At 47.4% G+C, this 27,672-nt stretch overlaps 1 protein-coding gene across 8 annotated transcripts; it reads right to left on the bottom strand.

The window, feature by feature from the left end:
• On the bottom strand, positions 1 to 27,227 carry LOC149331589 (transcriptional adapter 2-beta-like). Of its 8 annotated transcripts, none has more exons than XM_089556752.1 (17): positions 27,028 to 27,227; positions 24,739 to 24,798; positions 23,148 to 23,248; positions 22,427 to 22,467; positions 21,987 to 22,037; positions 20,799 to 20,855; positions 19,909 to 20,012; positions 18,114 to 18,355; positions 17,146 to 17,225; positions 14,612 to 14,683; positions 8,881 to 8,945; positions 8,242 to 8,313; positions 6,674 to 6,711; positions 5,730 to 5,751; positions 5,393 to 5,475; positions 5,140 to 5,202; positions 1 to 4,734 (listed from the first exon to the last, which is right to left on the bottom strand). In XM_089556752.1, the coding sequence occupies exons 1-16, from the start codon at positions 27,142 to 27,144 to the stop codon at positions 5,142 to 5,144; spliced, it is 1,266 nt and encodes a 421-aa protein (XP_089412878.1). In that variant the 5' UTR covers positions 27,145 to 27,227; the 3' UTR covers positions 1 to 4,734; positions 5,140 to 5,141. The 8 variants fall into 8 exon arrangements, 5 of the variants coding, with proteins under 5 accessions (XP_089412878.1, XP_089412877.1, XP_089412876.1 ...); XM_089556751.1 differs by having other exon boundaries at positions 5,393 to 5,478; XM_089556750.1 differs by lacking the exon at positions 5,730 to 5,751 and having other exon boundaries at positions 8,242 to 8,297.
• Between the last annotated feature and the right edge of the window lie 445 nt (positions 27,228 to 27,672).

The following is a 27,672-nucleotide window of genomic DNA, read 5'->3' on the forward strand; positions in this document are numbered from 1 at the left end:
TTTGCAAACCAAAGAATAAATTTTATTAAACCTCAAATGTTCCTCTGAACCACCCAGTACAGACTTTTGGGTGCTGCTATATTCACAAAAAAAAAAAAAAAAACCTCCAATTGTGCAGCCCGCAAAGAAGCTGGGTTACAAACTCGTACAATGCCACACACATCAGAAAGACTTGCTAATTGGCTGCAAAATTGTGCGTCGGGCAACATGGCTAAAAAAAGGTCAGTATTAACAGTCTAAGATGGTAACACCCATGAGCTGCCAAGTTGTGTATACTTTTGCTGTGCTGCTCTTTAATCAAGTAAACCCCGAAATGTTGGTCACTAAGCCTGGACATATCAATGGCACACTCTGAGAAAAAATACCCGAAACCAGGCATATTGCAGTTATATATTATGTTCTGTTACAATAGTCTTGGTGTATGTAGGCAAAACTCGAACAAAAGACAAGACGATTACAATTCACAAAATATGCACCTGCTAAGTATTGCTTGTTTTGGACATAAAAAGCAGGCTCACAATGAACTGCGTGCTCAACCAAAATAGACTGTTTTCACATTAATTGCTAGAAATCTATGAAATGACAATGAAATGGTGATGATGCAAATGACATGACCTTTCAGTTGCACATTTCCCTAGTGAGCAAAAAATAGTCTGAAATTGTGTCCCAAAACCCAAACCTAGGAGATTGGCCTCGGGTATTGAACAGCAACTTCCCAGCAAAATGAGCATCTTCACTCGCGACATTCTCAGGAGTTGCTAACTTGTCATTTCTGTGTTGTTGTGAAATGTAGGAGCATTTTGGCTTCAGTTCTACAAAAATACGTCTTTCCCCATGGTAATCATGAGATGTCACAGGACTTAAATACCATCGGCTAAATGCAAACAGGAATACCTACACACTAGTATGTGGTGATGAATGTCTAAAATATTTTCTCAGACCCGCAGATCCTAACTAGACTGTGTACAGCAAGTAACAGACGAAATTTTGCAACCTGTGCCCGATGACTGCTTCAGCAAGTAAACATTACCAATACTTTGGTAGCAACCTAGTTTCAGGGCTGAAGGGACTGACAAATGACGTTTTGGAGCATGTTTTTCTGCTGCAGTAGGAAGATTCATACCAAGTGCTTGATCCCGAAACAGTTACATTACAAACGATGAAACATTTTTAAGAACACTCAATTTTATGAACTGCTGGGACAATGAGTGTCTGCAATGGCTAATGGACAGTAGTAAAATTGAGGAACCGTAATAAAAGTCTGCACCAATCACAAGGATGTCTATTGCATTAAACATTACGATTATTTGGCACATCTTTTCATGCGGTTGTATATATGTATGTATATACAGAAGCACCAATCCACGCTGCCATGCTACAAAGACTGCCACTGACAGTACCAAGTTTTCACAACAGAATGTTACTACACATTGCTTTACACAATTTCCAGCATCAAGGAATTACAATTCACTTTCAATCAGCAAAGCTTTCCTTGTGATGAGCTTTTCACGTGATCAGATAATACTCGCATTGCATATTTAAGTCACTTGCCAGTCCCTTTTAAACAAATCACAACAAAATGAACTGTGCGCAAAAACTGATGTAAAGCCGCAGCAAAACAGGAAACGCCAAGAATTTTCAAACAAAAATCAGCAAAGTAGGCCTAACACAGTGTGAACACTACACCCATATATATTTTGAACTGCATAACCCTTTCACTGCCAGGTTTTCCCAACCGATACTCACTCCCTCCTGAGGGCTTTTTCCACACCAGTTCACAGGACATTTTATGCTGCTTAGATCAACGAATGCACCATTATCACTTGTACTGGAGTCAGCATTTGTCAAAAGTTCACAGATTTCTTTGTCAATCAGAGCACGGACCTGCCATGCTGATCTACTGCGCCTGGGCAACAGAGCTAAAACAATGAGACGCAGAGGATTCCCCTATTGACCGATGTTGATAAAAAAGCTTAACACTGGTTTACTTTAGCTTTACAGATAATTTTGTTATGCAATCTGATGCAAATAGCACAATGCTTTTTTTCAAATTTTTTTTTTAAACACGAGTAAACGGCAGGAAGTGAGCTCAATTAAACGCAAAACAAAAAAATCAGGCATGGAACAATGTGTGCGTGAAGGTATGCCTGAAATATCCCTGGTATGGCAGCGAAAGGGTTACTACTGCTATTCTGGGCAACATAAAAAGTGAGCGTTTTAATAATGATTCTTTCAGTGAGATATGTACAGGTGCATCACGAGATGATTTCAATGAGCAACTTTACAAGAATTATGTACAACCTCGCCTCCTCATTTCAAAAAAGCAACCTTCCCTAGTTCTATGCCACTGTACCAAACAGATCAGCCTCTCACACTTGCCACACCTTTCACACTACTATGGTACTGGCGAGAACACCAGCAAGAAATGCCTTGCTGTAGAGTAGGACATGACACCCGAGATGTCCTGCCACCTAGCACACGTTTTTGAGCTTCAGGAATGACAGCCACAGCCCTTGAACGGTGTGGGACAGAATGCAAGGCCTTGCAACTGAGCTAGCAGTGTCGCCACATGCCCTTGCACTGTGCATTCCACAAGAGAGAAAACTTTGGAGAGATCATTCGAAGATGTCCAGCAGATCCAAGACCCACTGCGCAAGAACCTGCACCGCAGTGTTATTACCGATGAAACAACAAACTCCTCATTCACCTCGGGACAGCTTATTAGTGCCAAGCACTTGGCTAAGTAACACACTGCACTTCTGCCAAACTGTCTCTGGACACCTGAGCATGTCATCCTGTTGTAAGACACACAGCAGAGTGATGGCAAGTCTCAAAAACAATGCGAGGGGCGTAGCAGCGAACAGTTTGCTGCTATGCCCCGAAGTTTCAAATACAAGACTTTCACTGTGAGCACTTTTTAAAAACTTTTGTGCGCGAGAACATACCTTGGAAACATTCCTTTTTGACTAAGCATGAATTTAAGGCCTTTCAAGCACAATGGTAATGAGCTGGAAGATGCAGGGAGGTGCAAGATATGGATGCCCAAACAAAAACCAAACAAATTCAATGATCATAACGAATAAAAAATAGCTACACATTGTGCTGTGACTGAAACTGAGGTGCCTGATGCTTCAATGCTGCTTTGGTCCCAACAAAAAAAGAACGCGAAATGTAGTCCATCAAAATTATGGAATATTTTTTTTTATCGTTTGGAAACCCTAGTCTCTGCCCCAATCAACACTCGACAACTCGTAAAAAAAAAAAATTCACATTTAAAGCCACATGAAGTCGTCACTCCAGTGAACTATAGTATTTAAAAACATAACCTTGAGACTGCCTCTCGCACGCACTAAATTCATGCTTCCACACACGTCAATGCCGCACCTCAAGTGAAAAATGCACACTCACACACAGACCAAACAAGAGAGCACCACAGGGATCACAGCACCTGGTTACACTCTTTTCGTTCACCAAAACCAAACAGCGTCCCTTCCACCGGTCTCAAGTTCTAGTCTCGGAGGCTCTTTCCTTACAACGGAGTGCATTCGTGCAGATGTGACAAGGCTACAATCTTCTTCGCAACCGCACAAAGACTTGCTTCTCGCGGTGACCGTTCCAGACTCCAAGCTTGCCCAATTCTGTCCAAACAAGACTCAATGTGGCCGCAGGGTTACCATTCTCCACAGCTTCCCACACTTTCACCTATTACGAAGAAGTCCGCTGCTTGTATCGTGCAGCACCCACGGGAACAGCAGCAAGACTGGGGCGCCAACTTCCCCGCTGTTGACTACGAGCACACCAACAGAGTGCAGTAGTATCACGCATGCTTCTAGAAGCACAGACCTTGCATTTGGGCAGCACCGGGATGACATGAACATCCACAGTTACTTGTGGGGCTAACATTTGCCAACAAGGGTTGGCGAAACAATTTTCAGAACGCACCGACATTTCCAGGTGTACAGTCCAGATCAACATAAAAGGGAACGCCTTGTGCAACTCTATCCAATGATTACATCCCCAAGTACGAGTGCGAACCATGCACCTTGGGTGTTTTCTAAGCAGTAGTACACTAATTGAAAAACCGGCCTTGCACCAAGCTCTTCCATGTTCTGTGAAGACTCCAGGATATTTTAGCCCTCGAGCACATGCTAGGCATTCCCTTTCATGCTGCATTCAGCTGTTGCTGCAACTTCAACAGTGTACTGCACCACGGGAAGCTTGACCGCAGTGCCACCAGGTGGTACCAGCCCAGATGATTCGATCATCAAGCCTCTTTCTGTGACGTTATCTGCCCATCTGTTAACAGCCTACAGGCATGCGTGAATAACAGGTACAGCCGACAGCAGGGCACTCAACACACAAGTCTTGCTTCTGTAACCAACCCTGCACTGCTTTCCGGTTCACTGGTTCCGGCACCAGTCGTCGCTACAACAAGAAAGGACACCACGATGACAGAAGTGCCGTGCTCTTCTTCGCTGGGCGAGCTGAAGGAAGCTCTCGGTCATTCTCAACTTGCGCTGTGCGGCTACTCATGAAAACTGGCAGGTTGGTGGTTGTGGCAAGGAAAACAGCGGCCTGCTCATCACTCTTGGTCACTAGGGCGGGGCGTCGTCAGTTGGCCGAGATCCAGCCGCTGTTGGCAAAGTGGTTCAGGATCCGGCGGCAGTGCGACTTGTCCAGCCCCGCCGGCGAGCGGAACTTGGCTGTGCTGCCTTTCTGCCGCTGCGCTTGGTCCTGCAGGGCACACAGGTCACAGACTCTTAGCACACTCTGGTCTTGTTAACTAAAGTACTAAAGTTACTAGTTAATAAAGTACAGACATTGCACTCTGCTTTTTCACAGCTCTCACAGGGCTCCTAAAGGAATGCCCATGATGCAGTGGTGTACGATGCCACCTTGGAAGCGTTACCACTAAAAGGCGTTGGGCAAACAGAGCTTCCAGCTGGGTGCGTATAAGAGGAACAAGCAAAAACAAGTGTAAAAAGGCTAACAACAAACAACTATAGAAACATACAGGCGGCGAATGGCATCTGTCCGAGTAATCTGCAGCTTGCAAAGAAAGCAAAACACAATCAGCAGGGCCTACACACTGTCCAGCTCGCTCAGCACCCGCTGCAGAATAAAGGGACGAGAGCGCACCTTCAGCACCACGGTCTTAAAGGTGATGTAGCACGCTGGGCTGATTCCCAAGGACTGGCACAGCTGTGAGAGAGAGAGGGCGATACGCAAACATGACGCACAAGTAACTACTTCCACCTCGCAACAATTGATAAGCAACTACCATATATATAACGATGGTAGTGATATAAACAGACAGTATAGTAAAAACTAGTGATAGTGATGATAATTACTGATAACGACAGTGCTAGAGGTAGCAGAATGGCGGACGCACCTTTTTCTCCTTGTCGGAGAGCAGCTCGTAGCCGGGCAAGCTGGTGATGTCGGTAGCCTCCTTGGAGTCTTCCCTTGTGTCACCTTCTGGCCCAGAGCACACGGTCAGCAGTGCGGGAGAGGGGGCGGAGAGACGAGGGACAGAGAGAGAGCGGAGAGAAGTACGTACCATCAGAATGTGACCACACACACACAGCGTCACGCCCCCGCCCCCCCTTAGTACACACGACATCGACATTCTTTTTCGCGAGGACCTATAAAGCAAGAAATCACAAACTTCGCAGAGCAGAATGGTGAAACAATTTACGTCTCCTGCTCATAAGCTTGGTGCCACTTACAATGCAGGGGTGAAGGGCAACCCTGGAAAGCCAAACAAACATAGCAAGCCTCAAGCTAAGCCTTTTAAATGGGCACACACCAGCACACTGCCTCAGGCAACATGGTGCTTGATACCCCTGTCACACGGGCACTTTCGATCCTCACTGAGTCAATGCTCATCGAACTCGATGCAGATCGACGGTTGTCAGACGGCCACTTTCAAGCGCAATCGAGCTCGATCCTGCTCGACTCGATGCAGGCCCCTCAAGAGTGCTTGAGGTTCCAAGCACAATCGAAAGCACTCTCGCTCTCACGAAGCTATAAAAATAAACACTAGTTAACCAAACAAAACTACAACTGTTGTTGTTGTAATTGATTAAAATGCAAGACAGAACATTTTCAGGCACTATGCCTGCTTATATGCAAACATATTAATAAATAATCTCGACACCACGCTCCAAGCTTCGCCGTCAGTGTAAACAACAAAGATGGCGTCCCCCTGCTCGTCGATGCGCAAACTGTGGAGCGAGCGCGAGACAGCCGCTCTCATCGACTGCTGGCTAGACCGCCTAGATATTTTGCGGTGCCAGAAGAGAAACGCCGTAGTCTACGCAGAAATCGCGGAGGCGTTGCGGACCCTCGGGTTCCATCGCACAACAGCAGATACAGAGGTGCGTCGCACGTCTGGCTACGGATTTGGCTGCCGCTGCCCTCGACTGCACAGTGTTGCCGGACATCACCTTGTTATGGCTGTTGGAGGAACATTTGGCGCCACCTAAACACACATGAGGGAAACTTCTCAAGGAGCATTGAAAATGCCCGTGTAGCACCGGATGTTTCGAGCGTGCTCGAAAGCGCCCATGTGACAGGGGTATTAGGGGAGAGATAAACAGAAGCCCCATCACTGCATCCATGCACCTCCTATGAAACACCACATGCAGCTTATGCAGCAACAGTGACGCACCTTGTTCGTTTAGTATAGTGTCGACGCCTCCTTTTTCTCTGCAACAGAGAGAGAGAAGGAAAGAAACGCAGAAAACCACGTCAGGCCATGAGGCACGCAAAGCACACAGCAACATCACCTCACTGACAGAAAGAAGAACAACGATTTAGCACTGCCGTTCAATCTTGAGAAGTGCAGGGTTCCCCAACCCATAAGCACGCTCCAAGTGAAAACAACACACTGAAGACTTATGGAAACCACCAGAGGTCGAACTCATTGAAATCTCTGCACTAAAGTGCTTGACCTTGCTGTAATAAAAGGCAGCTGCGACGAAACTTTGCAAGAAACAAAACAAGTGCACCTTTGCACTTCTGAAAGTCAGCATGGAACACAATGCATTCACCATCCCAGAATAGAAAATTGTCAATTGGCTGGTGCAGTCACCTTTCTAAAGCTAAATGATGAATCTAAAGGACCTTTATAAGAAACACTCACATATCACAGCACCAAACAGAATTAAGAGAGGGCATCTGCATCCGACCGGTGGCCACTGCCAAGGCTGTCTACTGCTGTTAAAAGTTTACAATCATTGTACAAATTCTTGGCGGTGAGGCAAGAGAAAAACCTGCCTCTCCATTACAGCAAGAATACAGCGAGAACATGAAATGGTCAAGAATCGAACTCAAGTGACCTCTAGCCTGTTTCAGTAACAGCTGGAAGCCAGGCTGACAAATTTCTTTGTCCAGGGCATGAGCTGAATTGACATTCAAATACCACATGAGTGTTGCCACCGCATGGGTGTCGGCCCATTACATATTCAACTCACTGGCCTTTGTGACAACTGCAGTCACCAGCATGAACAGCTCCCATGAACGCCATCCTAACAAAAAGCCTGCAGTGCGTTCTGCATTTAAATGTCACAAGACTTCACTGCAGCAGCAACTTTTCTACACTGTTAGACAGAGCAGCAGAATGGTGTACACAAAGCCTTCACTAATGGAAACAAAGCCGGTGGGAACCATTTAGTGAAGAACTAAACAGAGAACCCCTCCAGGGTTCAATACTGAGGGGTAAAAAAAGAATTACAGGATTACACTTAAGTCTGCTTAACAGCGGTAGCGCAAAAAAGCCTTTTTCTTTCCTCTCTTTCTGCCTCCCTTTTTCATTTTTTTATTTTTTTAAATTTTATTGCTTTCGCCAACTATCACTATCAGTAGCTATCATTATCACTACCATCACCACTATCTACCTCAGTAGCTATCATTCTCACAATCAATTCACTATTGCTACTATCATTGCGTGATGTTGCTTATCAACTGTTGTTTAATCAACTTTTACATTTTATTTTAATTACCATACAACTTATAAGATAAGATAAGAAGTTTATTTAGTCAGGTACAAGTGTCTGGGAGAATGGCGAAAAGGCAGTGAGATGCCTGACAAAGCGCCATCCCCCCCCATCCCCCCAACTCCCAAATTATGACTGACAGTTCATGTGGACAGCCACTGTCTGCAACTTCCATCCAATCCATGCCGCTCATGAGTCAAGAAAGGCTTCCGCCTGAAAAAGAGATGTGCGCAGTACTCACTCGTATTTTTTTGATGCCGTTGAGATGGGCTTTTTGTGAACGGAGCTGGCGGGTGCCTGCATTGAGGGCATACTAATGTGGCATGAGCGCCCCTCCCCATCCTATGAACAAGTTTGCATGGAAACGCATGCACATGATGGCCACATGCATTAATGCTTTAGCAATAGTACACTCAAGTTCGCATGGGTTTAGCCAGGTAAGGTAACACCCCGTCCATTTGCAGCATCCACAGAGGATGCCCACAGGAATGATGGAGAGATGGTATGTAATAGGTTCTGCTGATGGTAGTGACAAATGTTGTTATTATTATTATTAATGAAGGTTAAAACATTTAAAACTACACCAGGGACTATCTAAACCAGACAAACAGTAGGTCAAGCATCAAGACTCATTCTTGAATTTCTCCAAACGAAAACTAAGGTGCAGAAAAAAGCCACCTCAACAAGCACGAGCCTTGAAGAAGCAGACAGCTGCGTATGCACAACACTGGCCCTTCTGCAGTAAAGTGAAATTTTAACTTGTCCCTAGTTTCATAATAAGGTGACATAAAACGGACTCTTCTTAACAGCATGCAACACAAATGACAATGTCATGCCACAGATGCTAACTTGTTAGCAAGGGGTTAGAGATAACACTTACAGACTTCTTTTTGACCTCCTTGCGTTTCTCTCGTCGATGCCTTGCTACATCAAACTCTGAGCACTCTGCACGAGAGAGAAAAGCACACACACCCTCGGTCATGTGTACTGTCACGTTTAAAGAACAACAAGTTTGCAGCTCAAAACAGAAAAAAAAAAATGTCCAGATACGCGATACACGGAGCACAACTGCTTGAGGAAATGCATCCCCATAAATTTCGCACAGAGGCCCACATATTCTATCGAGGCTGCCTTTATCGTCTACTAATGTCTTCATCTCTTCCACACTAGCCTAGATAACACAGATAACAGGAAGCCATGCGTGTAGCGCACGCTATATGTGGCCGTGTACTGTACAACCTTCTTAATTCGATCACCATTAATTCAAAAATCCAGATAAATAAGACTGCCGGTGTGGACTTGGCGAACAGCCATGAATGTTTATGGTCCTGGGTGCTCGTTTTTTTTTTGTTCTTTTTCGACATTGCTGGGCTTGTACTGGTTAAGACTAAGTAAACCAGTTATTCTCTGCAGCTATCCATGTATGGCTTTGTAGATCACTTTGGTTATAACAGACTCACCTACCTGTTATAAATCAATCTGTTGTAATACAGCTGAACCTCGCTACAACGAAACTGACTGGGCGCGCGAAAAATTTCGTTGAGGCGAAAACAGCCCAAAAACACTGTCAGGTTGGACCACATAGTCCCAAAACATCATTTATTTCCAAAGAAGTCGGTCAGCTTCTTCTGCTTCTTTTTTTTTTGCCACGAGTGCAGTGGCGCGGCTTTCGCACTCGGTGAACAGTTGCATCGCGACGTCGTCATCGTGAGCACCGAAAAATCTGCGGATCACATCAAAAGCATCCATCACTTTTATTGCAGGTGGTGGCGCTAAATCCTCCGCGTCGCTGTCATCATCCGATGATGCGTCGTTGGGGCGAACGCCCTCAATTATAGCTTCGTCACTCAGCTCCTCGTAAGCTAGCACTTCACTGTCAACAGCGATGTAGTCGCCGATGTGAACATCGGCCGGCACATCTCCGGAGTCCTGAAGGGCTGCCCATGCCGCATTGGCCTCTGTGGAGGGTGGAGCAATTGTACTGCAGTGCAGCCTTCCTCGTCCGACGTGGAGTTCGCTGCCAGTCGAGCATCGGAGTGAAAGCCGGCGTGCACAAAACAGTTGTAGATGATACTGCGACTGGTTGCCGTCCACGCTGCTGAGACCATCTGTACAGCCATGTACAAATCCACTTTGATTGCCCGACTGGTGTCGATGTTTAACACCAGCCGCTGAATCAGTCGCTGTCGATAAGCGCTTTTAACGCTATTGATAATACCTTGATCCAGCGGCTGGATTAAAGCCGTGCAATTCGGCGGGAAGAATCTTACTTCCACGCTTTGAAGCTGAACGTCTTCAACGTTATGCGCTGAGCAATTGTCGATGAGCAAACAAACCTTACGTTTCTTTGCCGTCATGTCACGGTCGAAAGCGGTTAGCCACTCTTTGAAAACGGCCCGTGTCATCCAAGACTTCTTATTGGCAACATATTTGACGGGCAGGCTCTTGCCACCTTTGAAGCACCGCGGCTTCGCACTTTTGCCTATCACCAGTGGGCAGCGCTTGTCAGACCCGTCCATGTTGCAGCACAGGAGCACAGTCACACGCTTTTTGCTATGCTTCCCTCCGCTGCATGGCTGGCCCTTCATGTGAAGCGTCTTGGAGGGGAGGAGCTCGAAGAAAAGTCCCGTTTCATCGGCATTGCACATGTCTGTTGTGGCATATTTCTCCATTAATTCCGGCACAGTAGCTGATGCCCAAGCAGATGCAGCGTCGGCGTCTGATGAGGCCGACTCCCCACACAGCACTTTAGCGACGATTTCATGCCTGGCCTTAAAACGGGTCAGCCACCCTGAGCTGGCTTTGAAATCATTGATGCCCAGCATACAGGCATAGCCAAGTGCCTTTTGCTGCAACATGTTTCCGCTGACCGGCATCTTCTTTGCGCGCACGTCGAGGAACCACGTGTAAGCCTTCTCAAGGTCCTCGTGAGCCGCTTGCGTCAGCTTTTTCCGCTTCGCGGATGTCCCCGAAGAAAGAGCTTGCGCTATCGCGTCTTTCAACTTCAAGATCGTTGACAGCTTGCTCTGTGAGATGCCGAAGTCCGCTGCAACATCTCCCTTTTTCCTGCCACTGGATGCCGCGCTGATAATCCGTGCCTTCTCTTCAAGCGAGAGGAACTTCCGCTTTCTAGATGAAGTCGCCATGCTCGCATTCATTACAGCGCACTAGCAGCACAAGCACGAGTGAAAAAAACTAGGGCAAACGCGCTGCTGTAGCCAGGCTGCTGCGTCCTTTGGCAACAGATTGGTTGCGGCTCTGGATTGGAAGAAAACGGGAGCTTGCCCCCGCGCCTTGTCACAAGGCAGCCAGCCCGATAGTCATCAACACCAAGCTATGGCGGTGATCATGTGCGTTTCAGTGAGTGGATTAGTTGGGTCCAGCGAATGTTTAGCGAAACAAAGCAGCGTGGGCCTATGGAAGTACATAGATGGGCGGCGATATGCTTGTTTTATTGTAAGATATATTTTTAAATCGAGCTTCGCATAGCAAAAGTTTCGTTGAAGCGGAAACGCGCCCCAAAAATGGTTCGCTGTGATGAGAAATTTGTTCAATTACTTTGTATAGCGAGCTGACGGGGAATTGAAGCGAAAATTTCGTTGAAGCGACATTCGTTATAGCGGGGTTCGACTGTAGTATTTGAATTCTGACCACTTGCCCATTAACGTACTGAAATCTTGCGAAGGCATGTTGTAAAGAGTGTAAACGGTATATGGCTATGACATTAATGGTCCAATAAAACCGTAAGTACGCACTTGCAATAAGCCAACTCCATGTAGAAATTAGAGCTCAGCCATACTGAGTGGCAATACGAAGGCACTTCAAATATGTGGCAGTGATATACACAACAATACACTGAAATACTCATTTCTTTAATGCAATGGGAAATATCGTACCCTGGTACAAATCCACAAGCCCTTGTTTCTCTAACCCAGCAAGCAGCAGTAGCACCATTCAATAGTGAATACACTTAAGCCTGCAATTAACAGGTCCAGTTATTACAGTGAGATGAGTTGCGCAAATGAGACGTTCACAAGAGAGACAAGACCGAATGGGCACAAAAAAAGTTTGTGCCTGTTCCATCTTGTCTCCCTCGTGAATGTCTCATTTGTGCAAACCATCTCAATCAATACAGCATCCTGCTGAATTTCAGTTGTTGCACTTATAAATTAAAGTCACTGCCACAGTGCCAATCAGAGATAAGGCAGAACAGTCATGGACCCGGGACTTGCTGCAACAAGTGCACAGGAGATCCAAAACCATGGCCTTTACTGCGAATGTACACCCTATCGTCAAAAATGTACAGCCCAAAGGGCTTCCTCCGATACTTTTTAGTGGGGCTGCTGAGAGACCCTCAAGTCCTCAGCTTTGCAAAGCTGAAAACTAGTGGAGCTCTCCTCACCTTCAAGAGATCTGGAACAGTGGCCATGCAAAACAAGTCACAAAGGAAGGCATATACGCAAACCCAGTGGGCTGTATATTTTTGACAAAGGCTGCAGGCGAGCGACAGAACCTCCATGGATTTGGCTTTACACACATTCGAATGCGACAAACGTGGAGGCACGCGACGCGAAAAGCTCAAATGCACCAGCATCCAGCCGCCATGGTGGCTTTTCTACATTGCCTGGAACGCTAACATACGAGTGGGCAATTAATGTAGGTCTGAGACATGAAGACGAGAAACAGGGGTTTCTTTGCGGACGGCAAAGGATTATACGAATGGGCCGGGTCTGGAGAACGTAGTACGAAGCGGGAGAGTGCTGTAACAACCAGCCACCACAGCGGCTCCCTCCCCAATGCTCAGGTTCCAAGGGGCAAAGCATCCAGAATGAGGGAGAAAGAGATCCAGGCTACTTTTGCCATTGCTGTCGACGGACTGGATGCAAATGCAGACTGAATTCTGTGAGCACTAGACTAAGAGCTCTTTTGATACAGCATCAAGAAATGCACTTGACATTTTTGTGAGGTGAAATTGTCAATGAATGCCTTTGCATCTTATTCGACAGTTAAACCTTCAAAATTAGGCAACTTGAACCGTACGTTTTCCCGGACCATAGGTTTTCTTTTTTTTTTTGTCGCAATAACGAGGGTCTACTGTACTGGCCAGCAGGACAGACAAGAGAACATGTTCTCAGACAGCCATGGGAACGGTAGAATGGGATTGTAATCACCTTCAATCATTCCCGGAATGTATGTGTCATCATGCCAAGTCCTCCGCACCATCGCATGCTAGACCAAAGCACTTGCAACGTGTGCACCTTTATGCCAACATACTAGAGTAGAATCTCAATGATACAATCCCGGCTGATATGAATTTCGGGATGATACGAATTTGTAAAATGCCCTGGCCAGAGTGCATTGTGTGCTATGGACAGAAATTTAGATGTTATGAAAAATCCCCCACTCCATTAAGAACGGCACGAAAAGCACAAACTGCAAACGCACCCTCATGCCCCGCCGCAGTTGGCTCAGTGGTTACGGCGCTCGGCTGCTGACCCGAAAGACGCGGGTTCGATCCCGGCCGCGGTGGCCGAATTTTGTTGAAGGCGAAATTCTAGAGGCCTGTGTACTGTGCGATGTCAGTGCACGTTAAAGAACCCCAGGTGGTCGAAATTTCCGGAGCCCTTCACTACGGCGTCTCTCATAGCCTGAGTTGCTTTGGGACGTTAAACCCCAATAAATCAAACCTCATGCACCAAGTACTTGCTACCTGTACATTGCAGACGACGCGATCGCCAGTCACGCGGTGCGCACCGCGAGTAGTGAACAGCAGCGCGGCCGTAAGAAAACCCTGTCAGCTGAAAATATATTTGCATAAATTCTGTACACAAATTTACTTCATTTTAGACAATACGGCTAATTTCCGTGACACCATGAGATTCGCATGATCGAGATTTTACCGTATCTCTCAATTTTGTCATATTCAGATTTGCGGCGTCCTTTTCCGCCAACAGGCGAGGTTTGGACGCCACGAATCGCACGGTTCTCGAGAAATTGTGAAATAAGCAGCGTCTTGGTGTAGGAACTCGCAAAAATCCATCAGAGTCTACCCCTGCCTGCATGCCTTCGCAGCTCAAACACAACTGGCTGTCTTCCCCGCCAACGCAGAGCCTTTAGTGCCACTTCAGAAATGAAAACAAGGGTTTAGCCTCCTAAACCAGCTGCCTTGTACCAAAGAATGCAAAGAATAAGCAGCAAGGAGGTGAGAGATGCAGCACAGATGCATAAGTGCTGCTATGAAGTGCAGATGCCAAAACTTTATTTCCACGCACAGCCTTTGTCAAAGGCACAGAGCCCAAGGAATCTGCTTACAAGCCACACAGTGGGACTCCCGTAGCATCCGTGGAAGATTTAAGTTTTGTAGTGGTGAGGACAAAGCTCCTCTCACACTCGAAAGATTGGAGGAACGCTGCCAATGGATAGCGAACCACACTGCATGTCCTACAAGCAAACCCCTTCGGCTCTAAACTTTCAACAAAGGCTGTATAAAACCTTACACGTACTGGATTTTAATTTCCTGCAGCAACCCCCCTTTTTTTAAGCAGAGTCAAACCGAAGAGACAGTAAAGTAACTTTTTGCTTCCCACAAGTGTGTACTCCGTAAAACTTACCGTCCAGCTTGGTGATTCCATTCCTCCGGTACCTCAACAGCTCCTTGATTCTGGCCTTGAGCTCTTTTTCCCCTGCACCACGGTGTGCGTGCAAAAAAACATCAGCCGTTGCTCACAGACCAGCAAAACCAAACCTTGTCAATTTATTCTTTTTGATCAGGAAGAAAAACTACAGAAGATGTAGCCAGCCCCTCATGAGGCCACCTCAATCGGACTATTACTGCATTAACTATCAAATCAAAAGGGAGGAAAGGAAAGCAGTGCTTAATACCGGCATGTACAGGGTCGTCCATTTTTAAAGTGAACACGTAAGTGAGTGGCCGCACTCTTCAGAGCGTCGACACATCCGATGCAGCCAAACATTAAGCAAAGTGGTGGACGACACAAAGCACCACCTCCAGATCCCTCTTGCCTGCGCCACTGTGCTTCAATGCATGGCTGCATCAGACACACTGTCGCGGCGAAAAGCTAAGAATGGACGACCCTGTACAGCTGCGGCCATAACAATACAGAGCAAGCTTCAGCAATGGCACTCCTCTCGTGCCTTACCTAATGAAAATTGGAAGATACCATATACATTCGTGTAAGGGACGCTCCCCAAACTTGGCAGCAGGTAATTCGTAAAAAAAAAAAATTTTTAAAATGGCACCCAGAATTGATTCATGTGTGCATAAATTTTGCCCACATGGTACGTTGTGCTGGGAGCCAACAGACGATGACTTCCTGCACAACCACGCACGTGTCGTCCCACGTGACAGCCTCCACCTGGAACTGTGAACATGCAGTGCTGTTTATTGATTCATATTGCAGCGAAGAAGCACGAACACAAGTAGAAGGAACACGCAAAAAACACGGACGAACGCTGCACTCACAAACCAGTTGTGAGTGCAGCGTTCGTCCGTGTTTTTGCGTGTTCCTTCTACTTGTGTTCGTGCTTCTTCGCTGCAATATGAATCAAGAATGTTACCAACTTGCCCAAAAACGTGTTTTACTCAATGCAGTGCTGCAACACTGCTAACTCATCTTGTGCACTCAGCACTCGCACCAGAAAGGACAAAATGTTACGCTGTGCAAAAACCAGAAAGGAATGGACCCACGCTAGCCGCTTGTTTCTTTGCAGCCAGGCTCGGCGCCGCACTAGCATGCTGTTCACGCGGTGTCACTCGGCCTAGCGTGTTCCGCAGCAAAGCCGCAGCAAAAGTGCTTTGAATCTAGTCACAGCTTTCTATAAATGAGCTAATCTTGTTAACAGTTCACTATCGCACAATAACTTCACATTAAAATGAACTTGTAACTGATCTCTGCAAGGCACACGAAAAAGCTGGCCAGGTGAACACCACCTCACACTGACAGTCGCAGGTCGCACGCGTGGCGCACCACTCCGACCCGTCAGTCAGTCAAGCGCCACATCTTCGGACAATCTCGATCTTAACTTACAATCATGAGATGTTTGCCAGTAAACAGATCTAGCAACCTGTTTTACATTTCGCGGCTAATTCATGTCGGTCGTCGGGCATGCGTCCTATCGTCCATACTGTCAACTGCATTATGGATTTGAAGGATTCACCAGGAATGCGCTAATTTGTCATAAAACTTCATGTTGCAGCATAAAAGAGGGACAAATAATTGAGGCTCCATGTATTCACAAAAAATTTTACAGAATAAATGCCAGTCCCGTGTCACTGTAGTCGCAAAAATTTTACGGAAAAAATTCCAGTCCCATGCAAGGGCTGGACCCCGTCTAAACCACGAAAACAAAGTGTGGCCCTTACACGAGTGTATACGGCACTTCACGCATATGCCAGCTAATGCCGATGGTGCACCTCCATATAACCCCAATTAACTTTCATAATCTCTTTACGTAACACGTGGGAAAAGTTCGAACACTGAAGCATGCTCCGTATTAACTTGGTCACACCTCTTCACACACATAACGGCAGCTTCTGCCCGAACACAGGTTTACGTCAAGTTCTGTGTGACAACTTTTTTCAGTCAAGACAGAAAACTGTGCTCAAAGTCAAAACAAAAGGCCGGTGAATGTGCTTGTCCCGTCTTCACCTCTCCCTTCATTTTGCCCTTCACGGCAGTTTCCTGCCCCAACATATCTCGCCAACAGGCCCCTGAAAACACACTTTTAAACAAGCTTCTCACATCAGCAGTGTGACCAAAGTTTACAATGTCTACAGCAAACTTCCGGGGAGAGAAGCATTCATCACACAAACCACCAAGCACAACACCACAACACACGCACCATAAGCCACCACCTTAAAAACAAAATTAGGCAGACCTGTCGTGCCAGCACTCAAATAATGGTAAGCTATTCACCGAACATTTTTGAAAATCGGTTCCCAGCTCAAAATAATGAACTGCAAGCCAGTCTTTTTCCTTTCTTCTCTTGAAGCATTCAAGCTCAATTTTTAACGTACACTATCTACTAAACTTTTCCTGCCACCATTAGGCGTTGCCTGACTCAAGCTTAAACTTCGCCTTTGTGAGCTCCCACTGGAAACAATACAAGCATGGGGGCTACTCACTTTCGAGGTTCTCCAGCAGCTGCTCGTGCTCAGCCGCCGACTGGAACTGGCAGAATATCCGCATCTTCTCCTGGAGCTCCCTGCACAGAGGACGTTCAGTGGTTATTACACTGTTGCCAATGCATGATGACAGCGCTGTCCTGTATTCAGCCACTCTGCCTACTTTCAAATGCATGAGAGTAACTGTGCACCACAGATGCAAAATACACGTCCTCACATCGAAATGCCAACATTCAAGGAAAAGGAGAGATCATCGGACATTTATCCATGTGGCAATGCGAGTTGCCTGGACAGCCTGGGTTGAGTGAAATGCTGATGCGGTCAGAGCGCACGGTAATTCCGAGTACAGAATGTCTGCTGCATTTACGCTGTTACACTAACAGCAGCAACACCACAGGTAACACCACAGGCAACACCACAGTGCATGCATTTTACTATGTTAGAGCAGTAGGGTGCGGACACCCACACATGGAGTGTGGATGTCTGCATGCAGGGGGTAGAGGAATAAGGCAGGCATGCACCCTGCGTGCAACTGTGCCATGCTTCACTTAGTAATGCACGGTCACTAATCCTTCTATCGCGTTGGTCAAATGTTTAGCGGAATCCCCCAAGGTGGAGTAGATTTGTAATAAGGGAGTAATTACTCATTGACATCCACCCGAGCGCAGCCATACGGCTACAAAGGAAAGCTATACAGCTTTCTCAGAAACTTCGCAGTTAAAGAAAAATTCGTCCTGGTCCGGGGTTCGAACCCGGGACCACTGCTTCACCGGAGCAGTCGCTCTGCCAACTGAGCTAACCGGGATGGCAAGCTTATGGTAGGGCTAGGGCGAATTGATCAATAACTCGAAGTGGGAACAGTGTTGGTCACATGTTTAGGGGAATCCCCCAAGGTGGATTCCCCTAAACATGTCACCACATGCAAGTGTCCCCCTCAAATGCGACAGAGGGGAGAGTGTCCTCCTCACCGGTCGGCCTCGCGGGTGCTCCTCTTGGAGCGGCCCCCCCCCACGGGGCTGGCCTTGGGTCGTCCCGCGTGGCAGAACTGCTCGAGGAGGTGGTAGTCGCGCACCAGGGCCTTGCGGCGCATGCGCTCCCGCAGCCGCCGTGAGTACATGTCCACCTGGGCCAGCTTGAGGGCCGTCTCCAGCTCGTCCTCCTCGCCCACCGACAGCTGGCTGATGAGGGACTCCGCCTCATTGTCATACTCCTGCGGACAACAATGAGCAGGAACCACCACTGTGTGACGGGTGGACCAACGTCACCCCAGAGGGCACACTCACTGTTCTCTTCTTGAGCTCCCTCTGTTATGCCAAGGACGTATGCCCCCCCCCCCCCCCCCCCCCCTTCCCCTTTCATCTTGCCACCAACCTCCTCACTTAGAAACTTACTATTAAGGCGAAAGCCCTTAATGCCTCATCGTTGTCGACAGAATATTGTCAGCAGAGGTGTCACGCTTTTCTAGTCAGACCAGAAGAAAAATCTTTGTGCACGATGGGATTCGAACCACCATCCCTCCCTTCCGCCGCCGAGCGTGCTAATGGCTACGCTACTTCCTGCCAACGCGTATGTAGTTCCCCTGAACACTGGAGAGTGTTTGCAGAAAGGCGTCAAATCAGATGGATGCCTCCCGAACACCCTCCAGTGTCTCCAGCATCACAAACAATGGTGTACTTAATTAACATCTTAACCACACATCAGTGGCACCAGCAGAAACACCGCGCTAAACACTTTCGCCTCACCACACTTTAGGTCAACAAAGTGCCCCCCTGAATTTTTTTGCCCCTCTTATGCATTTCTGAATAAACAAGTGCATCCGAGTGACGCATCATCCAGCTTTTTATTTTCCTACAGAAAAGGTTCAAAACTTCAGTACATGCATGTGACATGGCCACGTCAAAGACGACTGTGCGACCGAGTGCACAAAACTGCCTGCTGAGTAAAGTAAACTTTCACACCAAAAACTCATTATTAACTGCAGTGCAAAAGAGAAACAATGTTTCTCATTTCTTCATTTCACCTACAAGTTTTGACCCCTGCTGGAGGCACTTGGCAAGCAGTAATGAGGAGGAGGTTGAAGAAGGAAAACTACAGGAAAGGCGGAATGTCGCTACACCTTCTTTGCATAAAGAAACGCTCTCTTTTTCAACCCCCAGCCCCAATCCTCCATAGAATGTTTAAGATCCCCAAGAGGTCGAACTGTGGTCGCTTATTGTAATCATAGACGTTTCTCTCATGTCAGTTCCATGTTTTATCGTCATGAATCTTTTCTGCCAACTTTCATAACTCGGCACTTGCTAACAGATACCGTATAATCTCAAGTAAAGGCCGCAAGCCCTGTTTTGGACTAGATAAGTGAGAAAAAAAATACGGTTGTACTTTTTTTTGTATGGGCCGCACCTTGAAAATTCACACTAGAATTTTTTAAAAAAGTGCAGCCCTTATGCGAGTTTACAGGGTAGTCGGTGCAGCGAGTCTTATACCGAGGTCAACCGCCGCAACACCTTCGTTGCATGGAGGTTTCAAACAGACGGGCTTCAACGGGGGCAGTATTGGGGAAATTGAGAAACTTGTAACACTGAGGAATTCGCTAATGTAGGTTCGTTACATCCAGGTTTAGCTGTATAATCCAAGCTGCTGCCACCATAACGCAGGCCGTAACAGTGCAAGAGTATGACGTCTTCCAACTACAACAACATCAGGAGCTACACATACGGAGTGGGACTACAGGGAAGAGAGTGACATATGCAAGCACCCACTCACCCTTTCGTAGTCATCCCGGCACGGCATGTAGCCAAGCTCCTGCTGTTCGGAGGGCGTGATGTCCACCGGAGCCACGGCACTACTCAGGCTCGGAGAGAGAGGACCTGGCACCAAGCAAGCATCCTGTTGTACATCTCTGCTGTGATATACAAGAGCGCACTACCGGTTCAATTGGTGCTGAGGAAAGGGTACTAAACTGGACTGGAGCGATGTCAGAGAAGCATTTTTAAGGTTCATCTTTCAGCAGTCGTGAGCTAACTGGCAAGGCAATCATGTGCTGAGTAAGCAGGGCTGTACTCCCCAGAAGCCAGGGTCTAGTAAGCAGTTTTGCATCAGCTCCGATAAACAGTTTCCCTGTACTATCAGCCAAAAAATCAATCCTGAATGGGATAATGAACGCAAGGAAAGGCAAACACAAGGATAACAGCGGGTAGGGAAGAAATACAGGTGAGCTACATCAACACTTTCACACAGTGGTATTCACGGCGTCGAAGTGATAATCAAGTGCACTGATATCCAGTTTCCATAGGCTTCAGAAATTCGTTTGGCTGTTCCTGCTTTAACGGTCTTGGTAACTTTCACTCCTTGCTGACAGCACATCACATCAACAGTATGACATTGTGGCAAACAAGAATGAAGGTCGCACTGACAAAAATTCATCCACTGTGTTGCCGAGGGATGCATGTTTAACTGGAATGCAACATACGCAAGAAATGCTACACATGCTGCGGAAACGAGTGGATCAGGGTACTTCGTCATAGCCCTCGCTGCATCGTCAAGGCATAAGCAGGCAATCATTGCCTGGCACATGAGCCACCTCATGAAGAGGTTCTGGTTTAAAAACCTGCCTCCTTCCTGCCACATTTCACGTGCCTCAGCCCTTGGCTCACCTCCTTCAGGCACTGTGTGGTCCTTGATTTGAGTGGACACCTCTGTGGACCAGGTGGCTGAGAGAGAGAAAAGAAATGGCACTCACGACAAGCACAACGACAATAGGCATCCTTCCGAGTTAAAAGTCTGTTCAGCTGAACAGAACTGCCCACAGTTGTGTAAGAGAGTACAGGCATTAGGAGTGAAGCAAGATTGAGACAGGCACGACGAAGAGGCGGTCACAGGGAAACATGACGAAGCATCGCAGAAAACACTTGAAGGAATTCTACTCGGCACCCGTGGTGAGCCGCCAAGCTTTCATGGGGTTAGGAGATTCTCAGACCAACTGTTCTTTTGTCCCACATGAGGAAGTTCACACAGTGTACATCAAAGGGTGCCCATAGTGCTCACGCAACGAAAAAAGTGCGCAACACTAACGGATGCATTTATGGTTGAAAGAACTGATTTCAAAAACTAAGCACATTTTTTTGCTATTTCCCGCCTCTCGAATCAAGCTTGTGATGTCAATACCACAAAAGACTCCGTGATCCCTGTTAGGATGCGAATGAGTGTGGTCTGGCCTCAGAGATTTGCAACCCAAGAAAAGCCCCAACATCATCATAGTTTATGAGAGTTCAGTTTTTAGTAGAAGTAGCTTCTGTCGTTAGACAAATCTATCGATACCAGCAAACTTCACTTTGTTCTTGTCGTCACCTTAGCAAAGATTGTACCGAGGGTGTCCCACCGGGAGCTCTGTCTAAGGTGCACATGTGAGACAGCTTAATGGCTAAAAGAAAACCTTAATGTAAAAGGAATGCCCTGCAACATCACATGAAAGCGGCAGCACTAAACCAAACGGCTTCAGCCAAAAAACCTGACCCCTGGCAGTTGAAGCTCAGATGCTCTTTCTTGACAGCATTTTGCCATTCTTCTACGTGCCCACTGCCAAAAAGCCCACAACATGCACAATGCATGCACGTTTACGTAAACAAACACTAGCGCAACTATCCAAACAACAGATGCAACACATACAGCTGTCACATACTGCGGGAGCACTTCAGGTGCATATCTCTCTGTATATCACAAGGCAGATCAGAGCAGACTTTTGATCTCTTGATCTCCCTTCAAAGGATGCCTTTTGAAGGCACAGCTGCATCCGCAAACACAACACCTCAGGCTGCCATAGATCTGCAGAGTCGGGCACTCACCTCTGCCAATGTTTCCCACGATGTAGTGGTTGTTGTAGTGCTCTTGCACCTCTGTCGAGCAAGGTGAGAGAAAGACGTGTCACCCACAGAACCACTTTCGCCTGTGGTTTAACCTAGCTTACTTGTACTAATGCGTTAGGAACATACAAGAGGAAGGAAAGGAAGGTTTCAAAAGGGTCGATAACCACAAGCCTTGTAGACAATGAAAACCACAGCTGCTAATTATACAAATAAAGAACATCTTAGTATGTCATCCATAGAAACTTGTTGCAATTACTTGTCTCATGTGCATTTTTTAGAGAGTACAATTACTGCACTTGGGCTCCTCCACTTGCCTGCTTGCAGCAGGCAGCTACAACACAGTTGCTGCTGCACTCATTACATGCACCACTGACACCGAGGTCAGGAGTCTCTAGGGAAACACAGCCAAGGCTGCATACCTTCGCTGCTCCTGGACGGCAGGCACTGTGAGACATCTTCCCTGCAGGCAACAGAGGAAAGAAAAGGACAGTTGAATGCTACGGAATGCTGCAGCTGAAGCCCACATTTCGTACAACATGCCACAGCAGAAACAAAAAAAAAAAAGCATAGACAAATTGAGCTTCGATACAAACCAGCGAAATTTGTTGGCCAAACTGCATTGTGCAAAACTTCGATGTGTTCCAAACATCTCCCACGCCACTACTAGGGATGATGTGAATGCGGGATATGCAACCACCAGCACGTTCACCGTTAACGCAGTGACCGCGGTGAACTGAAAGCAAGTTCACACAGTGATTGTGTGCACCGTTTTCCCTATCCAGTCTTCCCAAGTTGCCGCTTGCCCACAACACTGTCATGCGAGTTCTTATGCCTGGCTGCCACTGGCCGACATATCGAGGACGTTGGTATTCAGGCGCCATTCTATCCCAGTAAGCAACAGGTGCTATGGCAGCTTTGTCACCTTAGAAGCAGAAGAGTCAGCGCACTGAAAGAGTGGCATTTGCCTGGCATTGGCTGCTTGTGCCGCACAATTATCAGAGTAATGAAAGCAGTAGGGGGTCTGCTACCTACATGAAATGCACTTCCTAAGTAGATACAGGGGGCAGATCTCTTAGTCGGAACAGAGGCATAAAATGCAATGAACGCAAGAGTGAAGAAATGAAGAAGGTGGTGGCGCACCAGTTGCCGAAGCCGTACTGCTCGATGGCCTCCAGCAGCACCAGCTCCTCCTTGGCCTTCCAGTTGCAGGGCGCCCCGAAGATGGGGAAGTTGCCACAGTCCTGCGCATGCATAGATACAAGATGAGGGCCACAACACTCCCACACCACCACAAGAAGAACGCACGGCAGACTGCCTTTGCAAAAATGAACCTGTCATCTCACTGGCAAAAGTAAGACTAGAAACAAAATGTGTGCGGTGGATAGTTCCGAGCCACTTGGAACAACTTAGAGAAACAACCACCTTGCATGAGATGTCATTACTCCACGGCATTGACACTGGTGCAGTACACACATGCACATGCATTGTATGACACAAAAAGCACCCAAACAAATATCTGCTGCCTAAACAATGACAGAAAAATTAACTTCTTGAAATTTCACTCGTCATCAGTACAGTCTAGGTTAGGAACAGGGCACGTCAAAAGTTCCCAGGCCACAAGGTCTGTTTTTGAGCCATGCAGTGGTTTGTTAAAACATCCCAAACCTCAAATTCTCAGTACAGGGTAGAAGAAACATCATTCTTGCCTCTGAAAAACCTTTGTAGCTTCATGGATGCCTTAACTGCCAGAATATACTGCTGAAAAGTAGACCCTGTGGCCCAAAAACAATTGAAGCACCCTGCACGATGCTGGATGGAGGCCACTACCACCAATATTCAATTAGCACAGTCTTGTGCCAGCTGCAGACACATTATCCAAGCAACAATTCACTAATCTAATCCCCTCCACACAGCTTTCCGCTGCTCCTGGCTAGGTTCCCCTTCCTTTGAAATCTGCTGTGATGTTCCAAGGTACCGGGAGTCCTATAACCTCCATCTGTTATGCGTAGTTAAAAAAGAATGCATGCCCATTACTTAAACAGACACTGCGGACAGCCCCATTCAAAATTTGTTCTTCGCAAAGTGTGACTATTCACCTCAAAATTACGTTTTTTCCCATCACTCAAAAGAAGCTTGTGACATTGATCATGACATCAAAGTGCATTAGGGACTCTGTGACCGCCAGCCAGAAGTCAACGGTGGTGTAAGCCTAGCCTCACAGATCAGCACCGAAAAACCTATTTCGATGGAGGCGAAATTCTAGAGGCCCCTGTACTGTGCAATGTCAGTGCACGTTAAAGATCCCCAGGTGGTCGAAATTTCCGGAGCCCTTCACTACGGCCTCCCTCATAGCCTGAGTCGCTTTGGGAAGTTAAAACCCCATAAATTAAACTAAACTTCACATCATCATAGCTTCCTTGTGAAAACAGCCTGTGGTGGCAACACCGGCGTTTCATTTTAATATCTTCTCCTAGCTTGTAAAATCACCGTTTTCAGTGTGCGCAGCAACTTTTTGTCAGGTTGCAGCAATCAATCAACACAGGCCTCAATGTCCACAATTCATATCAGTCTCCCCAACCTCGCTATGCTCTATGGCGTCCCATTCAATGCCCGAGAGCTCCTCAAACAGTACAGCTGGCATAGGCTAAGCTCATTAGATAAGATTTCAGCACTGAGCGTTGCCAGGTTCAGTTTGCAATGGCATTTCTAGTTTCGAGTTGCAGACGCTTACAATCAACTGGTAGCCGTGCCTGTTCTTGTGTGCTCCCATCTCGGCTCCACAGGAGAAACACTGAGGCGCGAGAGAGAGAAAAAAGAAAATCGGACACAGGTAAGAGCAATGCTCCACCGAGAAGGCAAGAGGAGGGTATAAAAATGGGATATACAGCACTGCAAGCAATCAATGCCACTCAATCTGCGCAACCTGGCAGGCACTGTCAAGAAATGCTCTGCCAACTGCACTTGCAAGGAAAGAGTCGCTGTATTCATGAAATAGAAGCCACTATACAAGTATAAGGTACCTGTCACCCCCGCACCAATGACACACACTTCGAGGTGGATTTCTTTCGATGCATCAGTGCTCCTAGTGAATAAATTTACACTCCATCTCATACTGCCTGTGCGGTGTGCTGAAACTTGGAAGCCATTCAACAGGGGAAGCAAATGTAGCAATGTACACTGCCCCTGCACAGTACCTATTCACATTAATTTCACAGTTTCCCAATGATCATCATCATCAGCCTGACTATGCCCACTGCAGGGCAAAGGCCTCTCCCATGTCTCTCCAATTAACCCTGCCCTTTGCCATTTTTCAACTGGCAAAGGCAAGTGTAGGCTGCTACGCCTGCCTTTTCTTGGCAAGCGTAGCATGCATAAGGCATGTATTCCAAGAAAGTTTCATTGTTTAGGGCACATTAAATTTAAAAAAAAAAAAAGGTACATATGCAATGCAAATAGAATCAAACCACAGAGCTACATTAACCTACACTTTCCAGCCGCTCAGCAACCATTGCAGCTTCCAGAGTTCCATATTGATCAGGTGAGACTGAGTACAAACAAGGGGGTTGCAAGAGAGTTAAGCTGTCATATTCGTCGGGACACACGTTGCAGGCTTACAGCAACGCACAGATGACAAGCAGTGCAGATGCGAGCAGGCTTGCCTAGAGCGGTGTGCTGTGCAACAAATGAAGCGAAATCTCGTCTCACTGCAGCTGCTGCAATGGAGCACAGTGTTGCAACCTTTGCAGCTTGCGTGCTTATGCAGCTACGCTCGAGTTCAGGCACACCCTGTGAAGCCTGGTACCAGATTTTAATTTCACTTCTCCCACTCCGCAGAGCACATCTCGAGTGCCCCACGCAAGCTGCGCATCGCTGTATGCGGTACTTTTCAGCACACAGAGCTTCACCTAACACAATGCAACTAGAATATAGGACGGGCAAATACATTTACGTTCATCACATACTTTGGCAAATTGATTTCCATCCAACACAAACTGCTATTAGCTGGAACAGTCTAAAACTGCTCCCAATTCCCACTGTAAAAAGGCAGAGCAGTTTTTTTTTTTTCAAACACCACCGCATATGGCATTTAAAATCAGTATGCTGAAAACATGAGATACTTTACGACATTCTGCGGTTTAGGACCGGATTCGATCTGTTAAAAGAGTTTAAGCGTCAATCAATCCTAGCTTCAATGCAGACACAAACGTCGGCATGGCAACGATTTTTTTTTCTTTTTCCCTTGTAAGGCGAACTCGTTGCGTGTCTCCAAGAGCAATCGACTGCGATGTTCTCGTCTAAACCTGACAGAGAACGCCTGCGATGTAGGAAACCTTCCACCTGTGATGAAAGGATGCCGAGCCGTATTCAGCCAAGCTGCGCTCGTAAGCGTATTTCTAACTCGCAGAACGGACAGAAAAGCGCTTAACAACACATCGGCAACTGGGTAGGTTAATGCAGACGCGAAAAATTCCAAAACAGATGCGCGCACAAGTGCGGCACCAACCAGCCCTCGGCGAAACCGAAGCCAACTCAAGCGCGACGCTGCGGGAGTGTGCGCGCCGCAGCTGTACGCACAGACCGATCCGCGGGCGACAGCGGGGAGACCACGCAGAGCGGGAGGGGGGCCTGTGTGCCGCGCCAGCTATATTTTTTCATACTTCGCTCCGCTCGTAAATAAAGGCAAACGCGCCCAGCTTCAAACGGCTTCGCCGCGTCCGACGCTAGGCGGGAAAACCAGCCTCGAAGCAGCAGACGCCGGCGCGCACGGCAAATGCGCGAAGGCGCAAATCCGGCCCGTTCATACGCGGCGCGCAGTTTCGCATCCGAGCGGGCGCGGAAGCCATGCGCTTTTTGTTGGTGTTTTTAGCGTTCGCCTCGAGACGCGTGTGCCCGATTCCACTGGCGGAAAAAATGCCGCGGATTGAGCCTGCCGGCCAAATCGCGGCCGCGAGCGTCGCGAAGCGCAGGGCCAGCCGCGCCTTTCCCGCGCCAACCGGACGGCCAAGGGAACGCTACCAACCTGTAAACAAAGGTCAAAGTCTGGGCACTCGGCACATTTGACGCGCACTCCCGTGATGTCCTCCTGACAGTAGTTGCAGTGGTACTTGGCGATGACACCTGCGAGACAGCGGAACATTCAGTGGACGAGGCAGGACGCTTTCGAAGGCGAGTAGAGGCCAGAATCGGCGTTTTTTCGACGCCGAAACCGCCAGCACGACAGCTCCCTTACCGGACATCTTTCTTTGTCCCCCTGCCAGGGCTAGCGCAGCTAGCGTCGTGACGTCACCGAGGCGCGCATTGCGCGTGCGCACAATTGCGTCACGACCAGCATTCAGCGCGCGGCGCGGGCGAGTGCAACGCCACCAAACGCCACGCCCGGGATTTCGCCGTCTACACTTCCGGGTCGTCTGCTCGCCGCGCTGAAAATGGCTGCAGCCTACAGCCAAATGCTTTTCAACTTGCAGTGCGGATTAATACTGAGCTGGCCATGCAATATTAGCCTGAAAAAAAAAAGGAGGCTCGCAATTGTTTCGAGGAAGGTGTAAAAGAATATTTCACAACTTCAACAGCCGTATTGTCGCGTAATGAGGCAGTCGAAGGGGTTTCGGACAGTAAGCAGGTTCGAAATAAAAAATGCGAAATCTTACCATTTTCACGTTGGTAA

This window comes from Amblyomma mixtum, chromosome 8 (genome assembly GCF_055824585.1).
Source record: "Amblyomma mixtum isolate Tamu chromosome 8, ASM5582458v1, whole genome shotgun sequence".
In the NCBI taxonomy this organism is placed as follows: domain Eukaryota; kingdom Metazoa; phylum Arthropoda; class Arachnida; order Ixodida; family Ixodidae; genus Amblyomma; species Amblyomma mixtum.

What these genes read in the sequence shown, in the direction of transcription:
- LOC149331589 (XM_089556749.1), bottom strand. Translation starts at nt 27,144, where the DNA reads ATGTTCCGCTGTCTCGCAGGTGTCATCGCCAAGTACCACTGCAACTAC. An exon ending in GGCACGGCTACCAGTTGATT is followed by an intron (nt 23,249 to 24,738) that starts GTAAGCGTCTGC and finishes ATGCATGCGCAG; the next exon opens with GACTGTGGCAACTTCCCCAT. An exon ending in CAGTACGGCTTCGGCAACTG is followed by an intron (nt 22,468 to 23,147) that starts GTGCGCCACCAC and finishes TGTTGCCTGCAG; the next exon opens with GGAAGATGTCTCACAGTGCC.